At 38.6% G+C, this 17,265-nt stretch overlaps 1 protein-coding gene across 5 annotated transcripts in view; it reads right to left on the reverse strand.

Moving 5' to 3' along the window:
• The window catches only part of pde8b (phosphodiesterase 8B), an 82,471-nt gene that overhangs the window by 21,040 nt on the left and 44,166 nt on the right, over positions 1-17,265 (reverse strand). For all 5 annotated transcript variants that reach the window (XM_041810359.1, XM_041810357.1, XM_041810358.1 and 2 more), the window contains 8 exons: positions 13,027-13,217; positions 10,337-10,396; positions 8,249-8,306; positions 7,883-7,971; positions 7,704-7,782; positions 7,393-7,533; positions 7,221-7,309; positions 7,079-7,133 (listed from right to left, as the gene is read on the reverse strand). In XM_041810359.1, the coding sequence (XP_041666293.1) occupies positions 7,079-7,133; positions 7,221-7,309; positions 7,393-7,533; positions 7,704-7,782; positions 7,883-7,971; positions 8,249-8,306; positions 10,337-10,396; positions 13,027-13,217 (762 nt within the window). The remainder of the gene's footprint in view (positions 1-7,078; positions 7,134-7,220; positions 7,310-7,392; positions 7,534-7,703; positions 7,783-7,882; positions 7,972-8,248; positions 8,307-10,336; positions 10,397-13,026; positions 13,218-17,265) is intronic.

Here is a 17,265-nt window from a genome sequence, read left to right on the forward strand (position 1 = left end):
CAGATTCTCTGTATCATAATATTATTCTTACTGTGGGCCATGCACTACATCACACCACATTGCATTGCTTTGTATTGCAATGCATATCATTGCAATAGCATTACATGGCTTTGCAATGCATTCATTTGCATTGCATTGTATTGTATCAAATTGCACAGTGTGATACCTGCAATTCCCAAAATGAACAGCATAACAAAATAATAACAAACATGGTCATTTTTTACTTCTGCAATTTTTTACTGTAGTGTTCAAGTGGACAGACATCATTTATATTGTATTATCTTTTTATTTCCATCAAGATGCAACCCTATATATAACATTATATACTGTATCTATCATTCTAAGTATCATTATGATCTTTACTAATATCTGTAGTCAAATAAAAACACTGTACTATTTTTTGCACATGCACACAGCTCCTAAAAATTTCCTGAATTCCTGCATGTGTGAATGCATATAGCCAAATATTTTAAACCCAGCTTTATATGGACTTTTGCTGCTAGCCACCTTGTTAATACCTTTGAGAAGTCAAGAAAACTGATGAGTTCAAAACAGAAGGTAAAATTCAAGAGAATTCCTAGTGGCAAGCAGGTGGGATTGTGATGTTTATATCCTAAAGCTGATGTTTGATCTGGGATCTTTGTTCGCGTAATGATGCAGTTTCATACGCCTTTTTACTCAGGAGTAGGCTGTTTTTAACTCTTTCATTAATATTGTGAAAACATCAGATTGCAGATAGCTTTGAAATAAAGGCACAAAATGAGACCAAATGATCACAGATTCCATGTAGTCCATTTGTGCGGCGTTCTGTCCACAATACATGTTTAGGAGCAAGTTGCTCCCTTTTAAGTTAGTCTTCATAATTTCACATCAAGCTCTGCAGTCCATCATGGTCTGTGCCAAAATCGTCACTGTGCTTGTTATACACATTAAGTCTATTTAAAGCAGGGCCCACTTCCAGCATGTGTCAGAATGCACAGAGCAGATTGAGCAAAAACAGGAAGACAGACATGTAAGTTCACAGACCATCCAGTCAATTTCAAAATAAAACACCATTAGCCGACTGGCAATCATTACTATATCAACATTATGTCATAACAGCAAGCAAATGTACTAGAAATCAAACTCGGACAGGCAAAAATCTTTGGATGTTCTTCTCTTTTTTGCCTACATGAACTTGTAACCATGTGATCCATCTGCTCTGCTCCATGAATCCAGTGGGCGAAGGCCCGTGCTGTGAGTTGGAGCCAAAACAGACTGCTCTTGACAAGGACTGCTAATACTTTATCATAGAGTGAAAATCTCCTGCTTTCAGGTGCATGTGTGAAACACCAACTCAGGCAGATATAAGGGCCAGGTGGGAAATTTTTGTTCAAATTTTCATGATGGCACATGTGAAATGTGCTTAAGATTCCTACGAATGTGAACTCCACACTTTTTGTATTGACTTCTTTATTGTGTCTGTGTCTTTAACTGTAAACTTTACATAAGCCTCATGTGTTCATTATAATATTTTCATGCAGTTGACAAATGTCCGGTACATCCTGTTTGTCACACAGAGGTTACTGTCAATATGAAGAGCCTCTAATCCTGTTACAGCAGATTTTCTTCACCCAGTGACTCACTGCACCTTTACATGCTGCTGACCATGCAGCGTGCACAGTTATGCAACAATGAATGCACATCAAAACAAACCTTATAATTATGATTGATTATGCTACAAAATCAGGGATTATTTATATAGAGAAGTCCCTAAAATGTTTGTTGATCCATTTTAATTTTTCTTTCTCACACAAATGGCGCCTTAAATTTCTCAGTAGTTGCTCTCATTTCTGTGCTGTGTCCCATACTCAGTGAATAGGATTAAGATGGTATAAACACTTCTAATGACAAACAAGGTGGCCTGATTGAGCTGGCTTCTTCTGCATGGGCCGGTTAGGCTGCAAATGTCAACAAACATCTTTAAAAATATCTTTTAAATTAAGTTGACTAAGGATGGAAAATATTTGAGATTTAATTGAGAGGAAAAGGCAAACAAAAAAGTGACCATAGACCTGGTGAAGGTTTGAAGGGCTTAGTTAAAAATTGTATTCCAAACAATGCAGGGAGATGGAAACTGGGAGCTGCAGCCAAACGTGTGAGTGGGAGAAAATGTGGTTTAAAATGCTCAAAGGAAAATCTTCAGAGCATGTAGACATGATGAAATCAGTTTTATCCTGACTAAGGATTTTAAACATTTCTAGTCTTTGATTCTATTTTAACTGCACATGTTCTTTAAATCCTAAAAATGTTTGAATAACTAGTAGTTCTGATCTGGGCTGAAGCTGAAAGTTTTAATCTAGTAAAGGAGAAATAAAATATTCTGTATTGTCTTCATTTCAGCTTTTCAAAGGACATGTTTGTGCTTAATGGCATTATAATGTAGTAAAATGTTAAGTTGGACATAGCACAGAAACCATCCATCAAAATTAATTTTGTTCCTCATCTTTGACATTTCCAAGACTGTGGTTTAGAAAACTTCCCTATCCACTATCATTTATCATGCAGATAAAACTCAATCTTCTTTGTTGTTAAACTCCACTAACATCATGAACTAGCTGGAATTTGAAGAGCTACAATCATGAGAATAATCAAATACTTGTTAGTTTTCATGAGGACTGAAGCGGATTAAAAGATCTGACCCATCTGGCTGCAAACAACCTGCAACAGTGAAACATAAGGAGTCAGTGCAGTGGTGTGGGAGCTTTGTCTTTCCCCCCTTTTTAGTGAGAAAGTGTGCATGTCATACCTGCCGTCTTTGTGCTTGTCAGTTAATTCTTTTTTTTTTTTTTTTTAAGATATTTTTTTGGCATTTATTTGATAGGACAGTTGATGAGTCGGAAACAGGGAAGACAGCGGGGAGAGACATGCAGGAAATAGTGCCACGGGCCGGAATCTGGATCGCCTGTGTCCATGGCGCGCGCCTTAACCACTCGACTACCAGTGCACCCCTTGTCAGTTAATTCTGAAGTTGTAAAAGAATGTGAGCGAAAAGGGCCTGTGTATGTTTTGCAAATTATGTACCATTGTTGTCAGAACCTAGTCTTGCAAACCATTTGCTTTGCAAGGTTCAGAGGTTCTGAGGGTACATAATTGCAAATGGTTTGCAAGGTTATCTAAAACTCCATGTTTGTCATCAAGCAGATCGATCTTGCAAAGCTCCAGTCTGAAACAACCGTGCCATGTCTGAGAAAAGACCTGACCAATCAGCGTGGTTTGAGGAGAATGAGGCAGGGTTTGTTGTACTGGAGGCCCATAGCTTTAGCTGCTGTGTGTGTTGCATTTAGCTTGGATGTAGCTATAGTATAGTAGCAGTTTCATCAGAACTGGTCTATGTTTCTTTATAAAAAGAAGAGGAAAAGACAGCACTGAAAGCTTTTCATGGTAAAAAAAAAAAAAGATGTGTGGCTCCTCTCGACGTGCTTCTGCATGAGTTTGCAAGAGTTAAGGTTGTTGTTTAGTTGTACTGTAAACTGCTGCAAGGGCAATTAGCTTGAACGAAGCTATAGTAAAGTGGCAGTTTAGTCAGAACTGGACAAAATTTCTTTATTAAAACAAGAGCAAAGAGCCACTCTGAAAGCATCTCTTGGAAGAAAAGATGTTTTCCACTTCTGAAGTCCGGCCTCGGCATGGGTTTTGTCCACCAACAATCTCCTCCGTTCATTAACTACAGGAGCGCCTATCTGTTGAGCTCAGGTTACCACCAGAGCTGCGCGAGCCTACTCCCTCATTTTGTTGTGCCACTCTGATTGACCTGTAGTTAAAGTGACAGAGCATTCGTCCATTTGCCTTACGAGAATTTCTTGAAAAGTCCTGCCTTTCCCAAACACTTTGTATGGAAGGTTTCCTAGATATATGTGAAATATATCATGCAATGGACATATGACAGTCTATTTGGCGTGTCAGCTCAGTTGGAACCTCAACTTAAGAAGAGTACAAAAATGAAAGATCTGACTGTAAAGAACTTGGTAAAAAATAATATTCTGGTCAGGGCCTTTCCGTGTGGGGTTTGCATGTTCTCCCTGTGCATGTCTGGGTTCTCTCCGGTGACTCCAGCTTTCTCCAAAATCATGCTCGTTAGGTTAATTTGTGACTCTAAATTGCCCGTAGGTGTGAGTGAGAGAGTGCCTGGCTGATTGTCTCTATATATCAGCCCTGTGATTTAATAATGACCACTCCAGGGTGTATCCTGCCTCTGGCCCAGAGACACCCCCCAGACCTCGAACAGGACAAGTGGTGTAGAAAATGGATGGATGGATTCTTTTTAGAAGTTAATAAAGTGGGTATTTTTGTCCTTAATGGTCCAAATGTGTTATAAACTTTCAAGATTTGAACCAAAAAATGTTGACCAGAAATATTCAAATATAATGTTTTCTATTAATGTTTCGGAAGTGGACATCTTTGTCCTTAATGTTAGAATTTAAAAAAAATACCAGTGTTAAAATACACTCTGCTATCATAATGATCACGCACTGAAGAAACGAGGCCCTACAAATCAGTTTACACAGTGTACAGTAGTTTGCTTGCAATTTTTGCTAACTGAGAACAAGAACTTACCAGATAGTGAGTGCAAGAATTTTTTTCTTGTTGTGTCAAAACATTTATCAATATTCTTACATCTTAATAATTTAATATTTTTAATTCTGCAATCCTGACAACCCTCATCCCAAAATTCCTTCTTTTGTCCAGGACTTTTTCAATTAATAGCCTTAAATGTCATCAAGTATCTCATTTTGCTCCTCGGTTGCATCTGTTACATGTTGGGATAAAAAAAATGCAAAGCGAAGACAACTGCAGGATAATTTTGTTTAGTCTGACACGGCACATTTCAGGTTGTGGGGGTTGACTTTCGGGAATGGGATCAGTCTCTTCCATGTCGAAGGATTCCTGCTCCAAACGAGCAGGAATGAGGCTTTGGCAGGCAGACGCCAGCGGCTGACTCACCCTGTGCACACACCATGAAAGAGAGCCGTGAGCTCTCTGCGCAGCTTTGTTGGGGTATAAATAGATCTGGCGCCTGGCTGTTAGCCCTCGCAGGCCTTAGCGGGGGATCCTGAGGTTTAGCCGTAGCTTAGCATAGTATGACGTTATTGGCCCAGAACCCAGCTGAGAGCAGCGACACACCTGCTGCAGAGTCAAGCGTGCACACGGATGAACAACAGAGCTGGAAATCTGTGAGGCTGTGTTCACAGTTCAAGTGTTTAAATGCAACATGTCAGCCTGCAGCTCATTTGAAGTTTTCATGTAAAGGTGACTCCCGGTGATATGCTACTTTGGACTCAATCATTAAGTTTTCCAGCAGGCTTGATTAGACTAAACAAGCACTGACATCTTCAGTCTTCACAACAAAAGAACAGTTTACCTCACTTAAAAAGCTGACCAATGAGTAATAAGTTGAATATTTTTCACGAAAGAAAACCGAAAAGCTGCAGCACTTGTAGTTGGGAGAAACACTTTATTGGACAGATGTGTCTCAGTTTATGGACTATGATCCAGATTAAGGCCACAAGCCAAAATGCAACAGTCCAGTAAAGTTGTTCTCTTACTATAAGTGTTACAGGAGCTTTTCTGTTTCTTTTAAGATACAAGGAAACTAACTTAACATCTCCTAACTTAGAGTGATCTATTTGTTGAGTAGGATGAACATAAGTAACCTGTCAGATTATTTTTTGTTTTCTTGTAACAAGTAGAACAACTATGGATGCCTTAATTCGGTTTCGTGGAGCCGATCATAGCTCACCTATGAGTGAGATAAGCTGATCACTGATTTGATACCAATCCTGTTTTGATTTATCTGCTAGGTTTAATGGTTGGTCAGTCTATTTAGCTTTGTAGTGTGCTGGGACCTCCAATGGATGGCGGGCTAACCTAATAAAAGGAGCAAAGTCATCCTTATTCAGTCAACAACATCCTTTGTTGACTGAACAACATCCAACATCCAAGAGCACAGAATGTGGTGGAAATGAACCAAGCTGTAAAATTTGTTCAGGTTTTTACCATTCAACAGACAACCATGTAACGTCTTGCTAAAATATTGGAACAGTCAACATAATGTAAAACCATAATACCAGCTGAAAGGCAGAGGGATAGCAACATGCTATTCAGTAAATTGAGAGCTTGAAATTCACAGGAAAAGAGAATTCCATTTTTGACCTACAGTAAGTGTGTAATGCTATGCAACACGATGTCTGATGCTTGCAATGTTGGTAGGAAATGGTGTGATCCATTCATCACATGTGTTCATTAATGGGAATTAACACAATTATTTACAGATTGAAAATGTAAAAAAAAAGCAACCCCAACAACTCAATTTATTCAAGTTTCCCATGAAAAACCTAGATTTCCTTTTCTTAATCTTACATTTACACATACTCTTTTGTTGAATAGTCATTTAACTGACTGGACCTCAACCTCATTATGTCAGCTAACCTTCTCACAGCTTGCGTCACTTAGTTTACAGGCTTTACTTTGCTAGTTTAAAGAAGGATTTCAACACAAATTTTAACATGGGATAAATATTATTTTAACTAAAAAGACTCAAATTAAAGTTTTGTGGGACTACAACATAAGCTCTACAAATGTAGGGCTGAGAAGCAGTGAGAGCAGATGCAGCAGAAGCCAAAGACACCAGAGAATTAACCAGGTAATTGATTTTAAGTCCCAGTATTATTATCGATACTTCTGGTCATGTATTTTAAAAAAATAATGGCTAGTCATGATCCGCTGCTGATAAATCTGGGTGCCCTTACATATAACACTAATCTGACATGGCAGGTAGACTGTCTTATCCATCAAACAGATGTGAGAAATTCACAAAAACCAAAGTACTGTTTGCCAAAAAAATTTAAGTTCGACCTGTATTGCCTCTGAGGGTTAAAGCTGTAGTATGGCATCTTGTTACAAGCTTAACCATGCATCTAAAGACTGGATGACTAATACCATAACTGAGCAGAACAGCATTTTATCATCGTCAAAAGAAAAACTTCAATGCCTTTGTAAAGCAGGTCAGATACCTGTGAAACTGTAGATTATCACTTACCTGATTATTGTTGTCGATGTGAGGTCTCTTTATGGCTACAAAGTGTCTGATCTTCCTGTGAGAAAGGAGATAAGAGTCTGTCAGAGATCTTTAACGTCTTGGTTATGAAATCAAGAAATGTCAAAGATATCACTCCTCTCACCCTCCTTGGCCGACGACAGGTGTGATCTTCACATGCTGCTGTATGCTGTCCCCTGACTTCTTCCTGGCGTAGTAAATACCCTGCCATTCCTTCACAGAACAGACAACAATCAGGACAATTTATGGTTTTATTTCAGCTCAAATATGACTACACAGATGATTTAGCTTTGTACCTTTCCTTTCTTGATGCAGGTGTTGATGGTGTCCAGCAGGTCGGCTCTGTTCTTGTCGCTCTTGGGGAGTTCAGTCAGCTCTTTCCCCATCAGCTCCCCCTTGTGGTAGCCCATCATACGCTCGAATGCTGGGTTTACATACTGTGGAAAAAAAGCAGATTTTAAAGTTTAAGTGAAGTATTAAAATATTTTCCAGGACTCAGAATAATTCTTAAGGGATTTTTCAGTGACAAAAATAAATGGTCCAGGTTTTCTCATTAGGGCATCAATTCTATGCAGTGTCATGTCGGTATTTGTGTAACTCTCTCTACCTGTATTATGTGATCCTCACTGGTGATCTCCACCGCCTCCTGACAATGTTCCAGAGCAGTGAAGATAGAGTTACAGGCCCTGTGAGTGAATAAATCCACATCAGCTCATAATAAATGACACCTGTATCTGTACATGGACTTTTGTTTAATGTTTTCAACATGGTTTTCTTCAGCTGTACCTGAGTTTGAACTGGCAGCGCACCTCTCCATGCTCTATCTGAATGAGCTCGTTGTAGCACGCTGACACGCTGCTGTTCTCCACAAACCTCTACGGGACGAGCGAGGTCAAGTGTCAGGAGGAGCAGAGAGAGAGAGAGAGAGAGTGGGAGGATATGAGTCATGATTTACTCAGCAGACTCTTCTTCTGTCACCATTTATGTCATTTTTGCACCATTAAACATGCCTGAGCCTCCTACAGAGGTGTTAACATGCTGCTATTTTAATGTCTGCTGTCACTTAAAAGCCTCAATAAAAGCATCAGTCAGATACACTGATGGCATGTTCCCTCTGTTATAATCACACTGTTAAAAGGTTGTTGAACCTACTCTGCTGAATCCAGCGCACAGGAGAGGAAGAACAGATGGCTCTTCCTGGTCAGCCGCTCTGTATGAAGACAGAAAAGAAACAACAACTGCCAACACTGTCATTTATAAGAAAAGATGTTTCAGTTAGTTGCATACATGTAGTGAGGTGGTGCTTGTTAAGCCAGGCACACACTCTTCAACCGTTGTGGTTGAATGTCAGCTCACACTGTGAGACTGAAGACTTCATGATGCACGAACATTGCACATGATTAATGTGGTCACACCAGACGAGTTAAGTCGGGATGAACTGAAAGTAATGGCAATGAAATCTTATTTAAAAAGTCTCAAACATAGGGGTTGAAGTCAGATCTATTGTCCCGTTTTAATGCTTCAAATAGCTGGAAAAAATCAAGAAAAACTGCTCTTGCTATCTCTCCCCTACACACATGGACAGCATCGCCAGCAAACACAACACGCAGCTAAATAGTAACAAATATTGTGAGTCAGCTGGATGTCCGCAGGTATGCTTGCATCCTGCTAGCTTATTTATGTTACTAAAGTCAGAGAGGCAATTCAAACAGGCATTCCTGCTGTTTTTGTTTTCATGGTGATGCTGTCCCACAGTTTACAATGAAAAAAAAAAAACAGGTTGGGGATTCTGCTTGTGGTTCTGCTCTCAGAGCAAAACATGGCAGAAAAACATCAGACCAGTCAGGAGCAGATGATCAGGCCGTGGTCAGCTGTCGTGGCCCCCCTTACACAAGCAATGCACAATCAGGCTAAAAGGTGGCCGAACTTCCAAGTGAGTCGTAATTCGATACTGTTATCTGAATTGGCTGAAAATCATACAGAGTACGCCCAGCTTTAGATGGAAGTCTGTACGTGAATTCTCTCTTATTTATTTATCAGTGTTTTCAATTTGACATATCACCTTCAGTCATTTGTTTCTTTACTGTCAGAACTACATTCAATATATCATATTAATAAGAGGTGGCTTTGTGTTTGCATTTTCTCATTATCATTTAAATTGAGCTTTGGATGTCAACCTTAGGCCAAACAATACCTTAGAAATGTTGATAATGATGTGCTACTTCAGTAAAATATGAAGTCAAGCTCTAAGGCACCTTGGTACAAAGACATCAAGGTAAAAATAAAATTTTAATGAAAAAAGATGATAGGTTCTGATATTATCAAAAACCTGGGATAAAGAGTTAGGAGTATCTTGTGTTATCTTTGAGTAATAGTAAAACTCATGACTTGACCCAAAGTAAGGTCGAACCGTATTTAAACTACAGACTCAAATGTATGTACAGTGCCTATAAAAATGTATTCCCTTGCAGTTTTTATCCTTTAACTGATTTAATAAATCAGTCTTGGTCAATACAATTTGGCTTTGTTGACAAAAAGAAAAAAGAAACCCTTTAATGTCAAAGTGCAAACAGGTTTCTACAAAGTTATTTCAATTAAATAAAAAAATGTAATATAAATCAGGTAACTGCATAAATATTCACCTCCTTCAAGTCAGAATTTAGTAGATGCACCTTTGGCTGTAATCACAGCACTGAGTCTGTGTGGATAGGTCTCAATCAGGCTTGCACATCTTGACACTGAAATTTTACTCCATTATTCTTTACAAAACTGCTCAAGCTCTGTCAGGTTGCACAGGGATTGGGGGTGAACAGCCCTGTGATCTCCATTCCACTAGTTGTGAAGCTAGGAGCTCTGTTGAATTAGGTCAGTCACATTGTTACTGTATATTTATGCAATCACTGAATTTGCATTACATATTTTTGCTTAATTGACATTACTTTGTAGAAATCTGTTTTCACTTTGATATTAAAGAGTAATTTTTTTTGTTAAAGAAGCCAAACTGCAATGACCATGATTGGTTTAGGAAAAAAAAAAAAAAAAAGTAAAACATCCAAGGGGATGACTACTTTTTACAGGCACTGTAAAAACATCTAGATATGTAACATATGTGTGTTGTTTCTAGTTGTCTGTTTATCATTTTTGTTTGTGCCTAGGTAAAGTTGTTCGTTTTTGTTGGAATAAAATCTTAAAGAAAAAATAACATCGATATCAGAGGAGGACTAAGAAGTCAATACTTACTTTTGCGGCACGATGGCTAGAATAACTGTGTTTTCAGAGGGCTTCGTGGCTCGAATCAACCTAGTAAAACAAATATACGTGGATTACAAAGTCAGCAGGAGATAATTCCATTCACACTTTAAAACATCAGAGGTGGTTTGGACTTAGATGCTGGATAAAAAATGTTACAGATGAAGTCATCACCACAGAAGAAGGGCAAAACATTTCTACACTTTACACAGAAACGCTTATCACATCTGGAGAAGACAAGTAGGGATGAACAAATATGTTAAGCATATAGGACTATAGCTAACATGAGTAAAAAGTTCTTGTAAAGTCTTGAAATGCCAGAAAATACGAAAGAATGAGAGAGCACAGCCCAGTTCACCAGAATGAACTCTAGTACACTTTCATCAGGGAAAGGGAGAACATATTTCGCTTAAATCAAAAAGGGTACTAAATTGTAGCCGGGGGGTTTGGCAGAGATAAACAAACAAGAAAGCGGAAATGCAGTGATTTATTTCCAGATACAAAGTCACGTTTGAGGCTCAGTTAAATGTCACTCTGTTTTGTCCGCCTCTATTTAATTGTAACATCCAGTCTGTTTTGCTTCTCAGTGTTAGAAAAATAATGAACTCCAGCTAGAAAGAAAGATCAGTGTCAGGCTCCTCTGCTATTTCAAAACAACTTAATTGTGAAATTAAAAAGAAAAGAATCATTTTTTGGAGTAAATTCCTATTTACGGTTTCGATTTAAATGGAGAATAAAGTGGTCTTTGTTCAACAGATTCTCTAAAAGTTTGTTCAATTAGGCCTTTTTCGGGCGCTACGTTTGATGTCAAACCAGCATTTTTCTGAAAGAAATGAAGCATGATTCCTATAAAACACTAAGAAGAAATCCAAATTCTGTTGCTAGATTGATGAATAGGTCCACTTTTTTACTTTGAATTTGCAAAAACAAAAATCATCATCTGCAAATTCTCTGCAATTCTCTTTTGACTTCTGCTGTAGTATCTTTACTTCACTTAAAATGATATACGCACCCAGAAGAACTAATTATTGATATAATAAATTAATATTGAAAGAAAACTTCATTTGAAATAAATATGGTTTAACACATTTTTGCAAAAACTCACATCCTACAACTTCAAACCTCTAATGCTGAAATTAAGCCTGGAACGTATCTCATACAAGCGGAGCGCAGTATGGCAATCAGGAAGTATGAGCCCCATGTTTACAATGGAGAATAAGGTGAACATTTTATCATATTTGGAGCTGTGAGAGACCTGGTATTCAAAACTGATTAGCAAATAGTGGGTAAAATCAAAGCTTATGACTGTTAAAGGGTGAGAGATTGTTTAAGTGACTCTTGAGATGTCTTTCTTTGCAAATAAAATGCCCAAAACATTGCAAAACTAGAGCTATAAATTTTTTTATCAAGTAACATATGTCTAATTTTAAGGAGCAAGCTACATGATAGCCTTCTTTCATCTTCACTCTATCGCTAAAATCAGACACAACCTGTCTCAAAGTGATGCAGGAAAACGTGTCCATGCTTTTGTTACCTCTAGGTTGAACTACTGTAATTCTCTCCTATCAGGTGGTCCTAGCAAGTCACAAAGATCCTTCAGCTGGTCCAAAACGCTGCAGCACGTGTATTGACCAGAAACAGGACAAGGGTTCATAACACTCCCGTCTTAGCTTCTCTGCAATGGCTCCCTAGCAACATCTAGAATAGAGTTTAAAATTTTTCTTCTCGCTTACAAAGCTCTTAATATTAAGGCACCAACCTATCTTAAAGATCTCGTAGTGCCGTATTCTCCCTCTAGATCTTTGCGGGCCGAAAATGCTGGCCTGCTTGTGGTACCTTCAGTCTCTAGAAAACGCATGGGGGTAGATCCTACAGTTATCAGGCCCCCTCCATTGGAATGATCTACCTATCGGGGTCTGAGAGGCAGACACTCTCTCTTCATTTAAGAGTAGGCTTAAAACTTTCCTCTTTGATAAAGCCTATAGTTAGGCATGGCTCAGACCTGGACCAGAGTCTGTATGTTTTAGTTCTGTCCCCATTGTCTCCATGTATTCTTCCTGCCCCTGTACTGCATAGATTCATCAGGATCTTTTGGACAGGCAACCTGCTGCTGTGGACCCGCCTGAACCCAACTCCTACATTCCTTCTTCCTCTCCCTCTTTCTTCTTCTTCTCATTATTATTATTAAAACTAGTATAATTATCTTATATCTTGAAGTCAATCTAAAAATGGCTAAAACTGCATTTCTATTACCTCCTTTATATATTTTACACATCTTTCTCTTTACCCCAATTGTTTTTGCTAATGGTAGCATTACAATGATCATTGCTTCATCAAACATTTTCCAAGAGCAATACTACCTCACTGCTACATACATTAATAATAAATTAATGCTGGTCTTTATTATAATAGGGTAAAGTCTTTATTATAATATTAATGATTAATGCTAGCCTATTATAATAGGCCACAACAGAGAGCACGGTCCAGAACTGTCCTCTCTGTAAAGTGTCTTGAGATGACTTCAGTTATGAATTGGCGCTATATAAACAATGATTGACTGATTAATTAATCTATTAATGAAAGAAAAATAAGCTGCATCATAAATACAGAAGTGTGGCATTTGCTTTTTCATAAACTTTCTTTTTAAGAATCTGAACTGCACAGACACAGTTTAGGCTCACCTGCACACAGCCTCAGGCTCAAAGTAGCGTGAATGGCGGCCATCGATGACGATTATCTCATGGTGTTTGTCAAGGAAACACTCGACGGCAGACTCAGGTGTCCGCGCGATGTTACACCTGAATCCAGCGCGGTCGCAAGCCCACCAGAAGGCGTCGCTCTGACTGTCCTCTTTGGCAAAAACCAGCAGGACCTGGAGAGGAAACAAATGCATTCAGTGGATATATTATAGTGTTTCCAATGACTTCCTTTTATTTCAGTTTGAGATGAAAAAAATCAAGCTTGAAAAAAGATAATAAACAAGTCAAGATAACATATGTTATTAGCAGATATAATCTCTTCTTCAACATCTCAGTGGAACCTCTGAGGCTTCATTTTTAAGGTTTTCTAAATGTAGAAAAAGACGCTAAATCCCTCAGGGAGGACTTGCCCTTCTCTCTTTGTAGAGTTCCTCTGTGTGGATTTCCTCCCACAGTCACATGACAAAAACAGCTCAGGGGATTTGAACATGATGATCTGACTGTAATTGAAAGTGTGTTCATGCATCCTATTTCTCCTAACCTGCACACAGCTCCCGCGTATGTTTACAGACTCGTACAAGACTCCACAATCACTGAGAGTAGCTCATTTCACACCAGCAGATTCATTTTTTTGATCCCACACAGACCATGAACACACCGCTAACCTTTGCTACAGCGCTGAAAATACAACGCTGTGAAAGAGACACATGGAGTAAGAGATGCTTTTATGCACACAAACTCATAAAAACACACAAGAGAGCAGCTGGTCTGCAGCCAGGAGCAACAACACTCAGCTCTGCTCAATGCAGCTTCACCTCCTGACTCTGAGTAAAGACAACAAAGGATAGAGTGACCGACAGGGAGCAGGAAGGGTCAAAAAAAGAAGAAGAACCCAACTGTGAGGACCAGACACTGCATATGAACACGGGTAGAGCAACAGCTGCCTGGAAGTGAAACCATAATTTAGAGCGCCCCCTGCTGACTGGCTACAGTCAAAACCCTGCCTCCTCCATGTTTACAGATGGGACATACACTACATGGACAAAAGTATTTGGCCACACTTGTTAATTATTGAATTCAGGTGTTTCAATCAGACCTGTTGCCACAGTGTCGAACTGCAATGTGAACAATGTTTGACAGAAAATTTGAAACATTTTTGAATATTTTTAAGGTGTTTATAGGAAGATTTTTACTGTTAAATTTTTTTGGGTGTTTCAAAGGAAATTTTGAATTTTTGGAGTGCTTGGGGAATTTGTTTGAATATTTTTTTAGGCATTTTTGTGTAAATTTGGGAAATGGATTTGTAACTTTTGGGACTGTTATTTGAAATTTTTAGGGAGAATTTACTTCAAAATGTTTCGATATTGGCATGCAAACTAGGGCAATTTATTTTTTAACTTTGGAATTTGATTGGGAATTGGGGGGGTTGTTTGTTGAAATTTCTAGAATTTTATGGAAATTTCAGGCAGTTTGTAAGGATGTTTGAGAAAATTTCCATGGACTCCCGGGGAGGATATTTGTACATTTTTGGGGAGTTTGCTTTGAGATAATAGGGGAAATTTTCTTTGAAATTTTAAGAAAATTAACTTTGAAATTTTGGAGAATTTTATTGAAATTTTCTGGAATTTGCATGGATGTTTTAGGGACATATCTTGGAATTTTTCAAGTATTTTCATGGAGATTTTGGGTAAGGTTTGAATATTTTAGAGAGTTTCATTGGTGATGAATTTTTGAGTATTTGCATGGAAAGTTGGGGAATTTTTGTGGATGCTTTGGGAAAATCTTAGGGAAATTTTGTCAATTCAGGAAATGGATTTGTAATTTGGGTAAATTCCATTGTAATTTGTGAAGAGAATTTGCTTTGACATTTTAATGTATTCTCAAATAAACTTAAACAGAATTTATTTCTTAATTTTGGGAATTTGTGGGGTATTGGAAGAAAAAGTATCCTTTGAAATTCATTGAATTTTGTGGAAATTTGTAGAGATGTTTGGAGATATTTTTGAAAATATATTTTTGCATTTTGAAGATCTTTTTTTCACAGAAACTTTAGATACTTACTCTGAAATTTTGTGTTGATAATGACCATCATTTTTGGTCAAAATTAATTCCTGTTGAAAGACAAGGCTGAGCTTGAATGTAACAGGCCCTACTGATCTCAAATAAGTGGGAAAAACTAAAAACTAGGGGTGCAACAACTGCAATTTTCTGGCCGATCCCTGATCACCAATCTTTAAAAAGCCTGACCTGCGATTCCAATTTTGGCCGATACAGATTTTTTTTTATAACTGACAGCATACACCTTCAATGTTCCAATCTCATTTTATTGAATAACATTGAACAATACCCATGAAACAATACCCGTAAAACAATACAAACTTGTTGTTTCAACTGCACATGAGGTAGTTCTCTCAAATATAAATGAAAAGTTTAAGGCATTGCTGTCCAAATGACTAAATTATATCAGTTCCTTTAGTCTTTCATTTTTCACATTTTAGTAGGTAGAGGCATATGAAACCGATCTTATTTACAAGGATCAGCCGATCGCTGACCTCCTAAAATTAAGAAAATCGGCGCTGATACCGATTTTGGCCGATCGATCTGTGCACCCCTACTAAAAACGCATCCCATACAAAAGCTCAGTTCCAGGAGGTTAAAGCTTCAGCATACCAATGCATTTTAGACAGTGCTAAGCTTCCAACAGTGTGGCAGCAGTTTAGGGAAGGGCCTTCTCTGGTCCAACATGACTGTAGCCAAGTGCATGAAGCAAGAACTATAAAGTCATGGTTTGATGAGTTCAAAGTGGAAGAACTTCACTGGCCTGCACAGACCCCTGACCTCAACCCATTGAGCACCTTTGGGATGAACTGGGACAGAGACTGTAAGCCAGGCCTTCTCATCCAACATCAGTGCCCGACCTCATAAATGCTCAACCGAATAAATGGGAAAATATTCCCACAGAAACACTCTAAAAGCTTTCTAAGAAGAGAGGAGGCTGTAATAGCTGCAAAAAGGGGCGGATTCCATATTAAAGTTCATGTAGTTGAATACAATGTCATTTCAGTACCTGTTGGTGTAATGATCAGGCATCTGAATACTTTTGTCCAAATAGTGTCTGTTACCTTCCAGCGGGGGATATAGGGTTCACTTTTGTACACCTGTAGCGGTAGGGACAGACTGTCCATATTAATAATGAGTCATTAGAAGGTCTCAGACTGTGTCCTGAAAGTTTTAATGTCAGTAGAATAAAGTGAATCTTATCTAGTGTTGTGGTGTGTGTAGAAAGCTGTACAGAAAATGTGGAGTGGAAAAGACCAGGTGAGAACAAAAAAATGAGGCAGTATTGGTGTTTGTATGTGAAAGGTTCACACTCTTTGATCCTGCTCTGCTTTATGTAACCACGGTGCCAACATGTGAAATTCCACACAACACGGCGCCCAGATGACGACGCTGCACAGCGCACGATTCCTCTGACCTTCCCGCCCAAATATGTCACCAACGATGAGCCTGTAAGGCGGCGCTGCTGGTCTTAAAAACCCATCCAACATCTGCACAGTAAAACATTAAAAACAGACGGCTGCAGTCCATCACAGCAACATAATAGCTGTAATAAACACAGACGTCTTTGAACATTACTCGCTGTTAATGATACACAAATGGTTTAGACAACTAGCCTGTTATGGCACCTTTAAAGTAAATACATTAAATCATTATTTTGTTTGGAATAAGGTTGTCAAAATGTTTGCTCATGCTTGAAAAACTTCCGATATTCAAGAAATATTTCAACATAAGGTTGTTACGACGTCCATTATTGTTGCTGTGGGACTGAGATTGAAAGCAAAGTTTACAATTCTGGTCTCAGGATAGCCCTGAATTATCAACATGAATACACTATTTAGTTTGAAAGCACTGCAGTGTAAGGGACTTATCTCTTACTGTTGCCCATGGCAGGCTCACATTTCAAGGGTTCAGAGGTTAATCTGCTGTGTTTGCAAAGTCAGGACAGGTGCCCTCACATGTTGGAAGATTCCCAAACACAGATAGAGACAAAAAGAGAAAGGAGAATCTGGGTTGGAGCAGAGTCTGTTTACCTCCACTTCAATTACTACCCTGGTACCAGTTTTGTGTCTTGTTTATATATTTCTGGAAAAGAGCCATACCCCTGCACATGTCCAAGAAAAATACATTTAATCAGCATTAAACCACAGGTGTCCTGCAGGT

The sequence above is a fragment of the Cheilinus undulatus genome, linkage group 17 (assembly GCF_018320785.1).
Source record: "Cheilinus undulatus linkage group 17, ASM1832078v1, whole genome shotgun sequence".
In the NCBI taxonomy this organism is placed as follows: domain Eukaryota; kingdom Metazoa; phylum Chordata; class Actinopteri; order Labriformes; family Labridae; genus Cheilinus; species Cheilinus undulatus.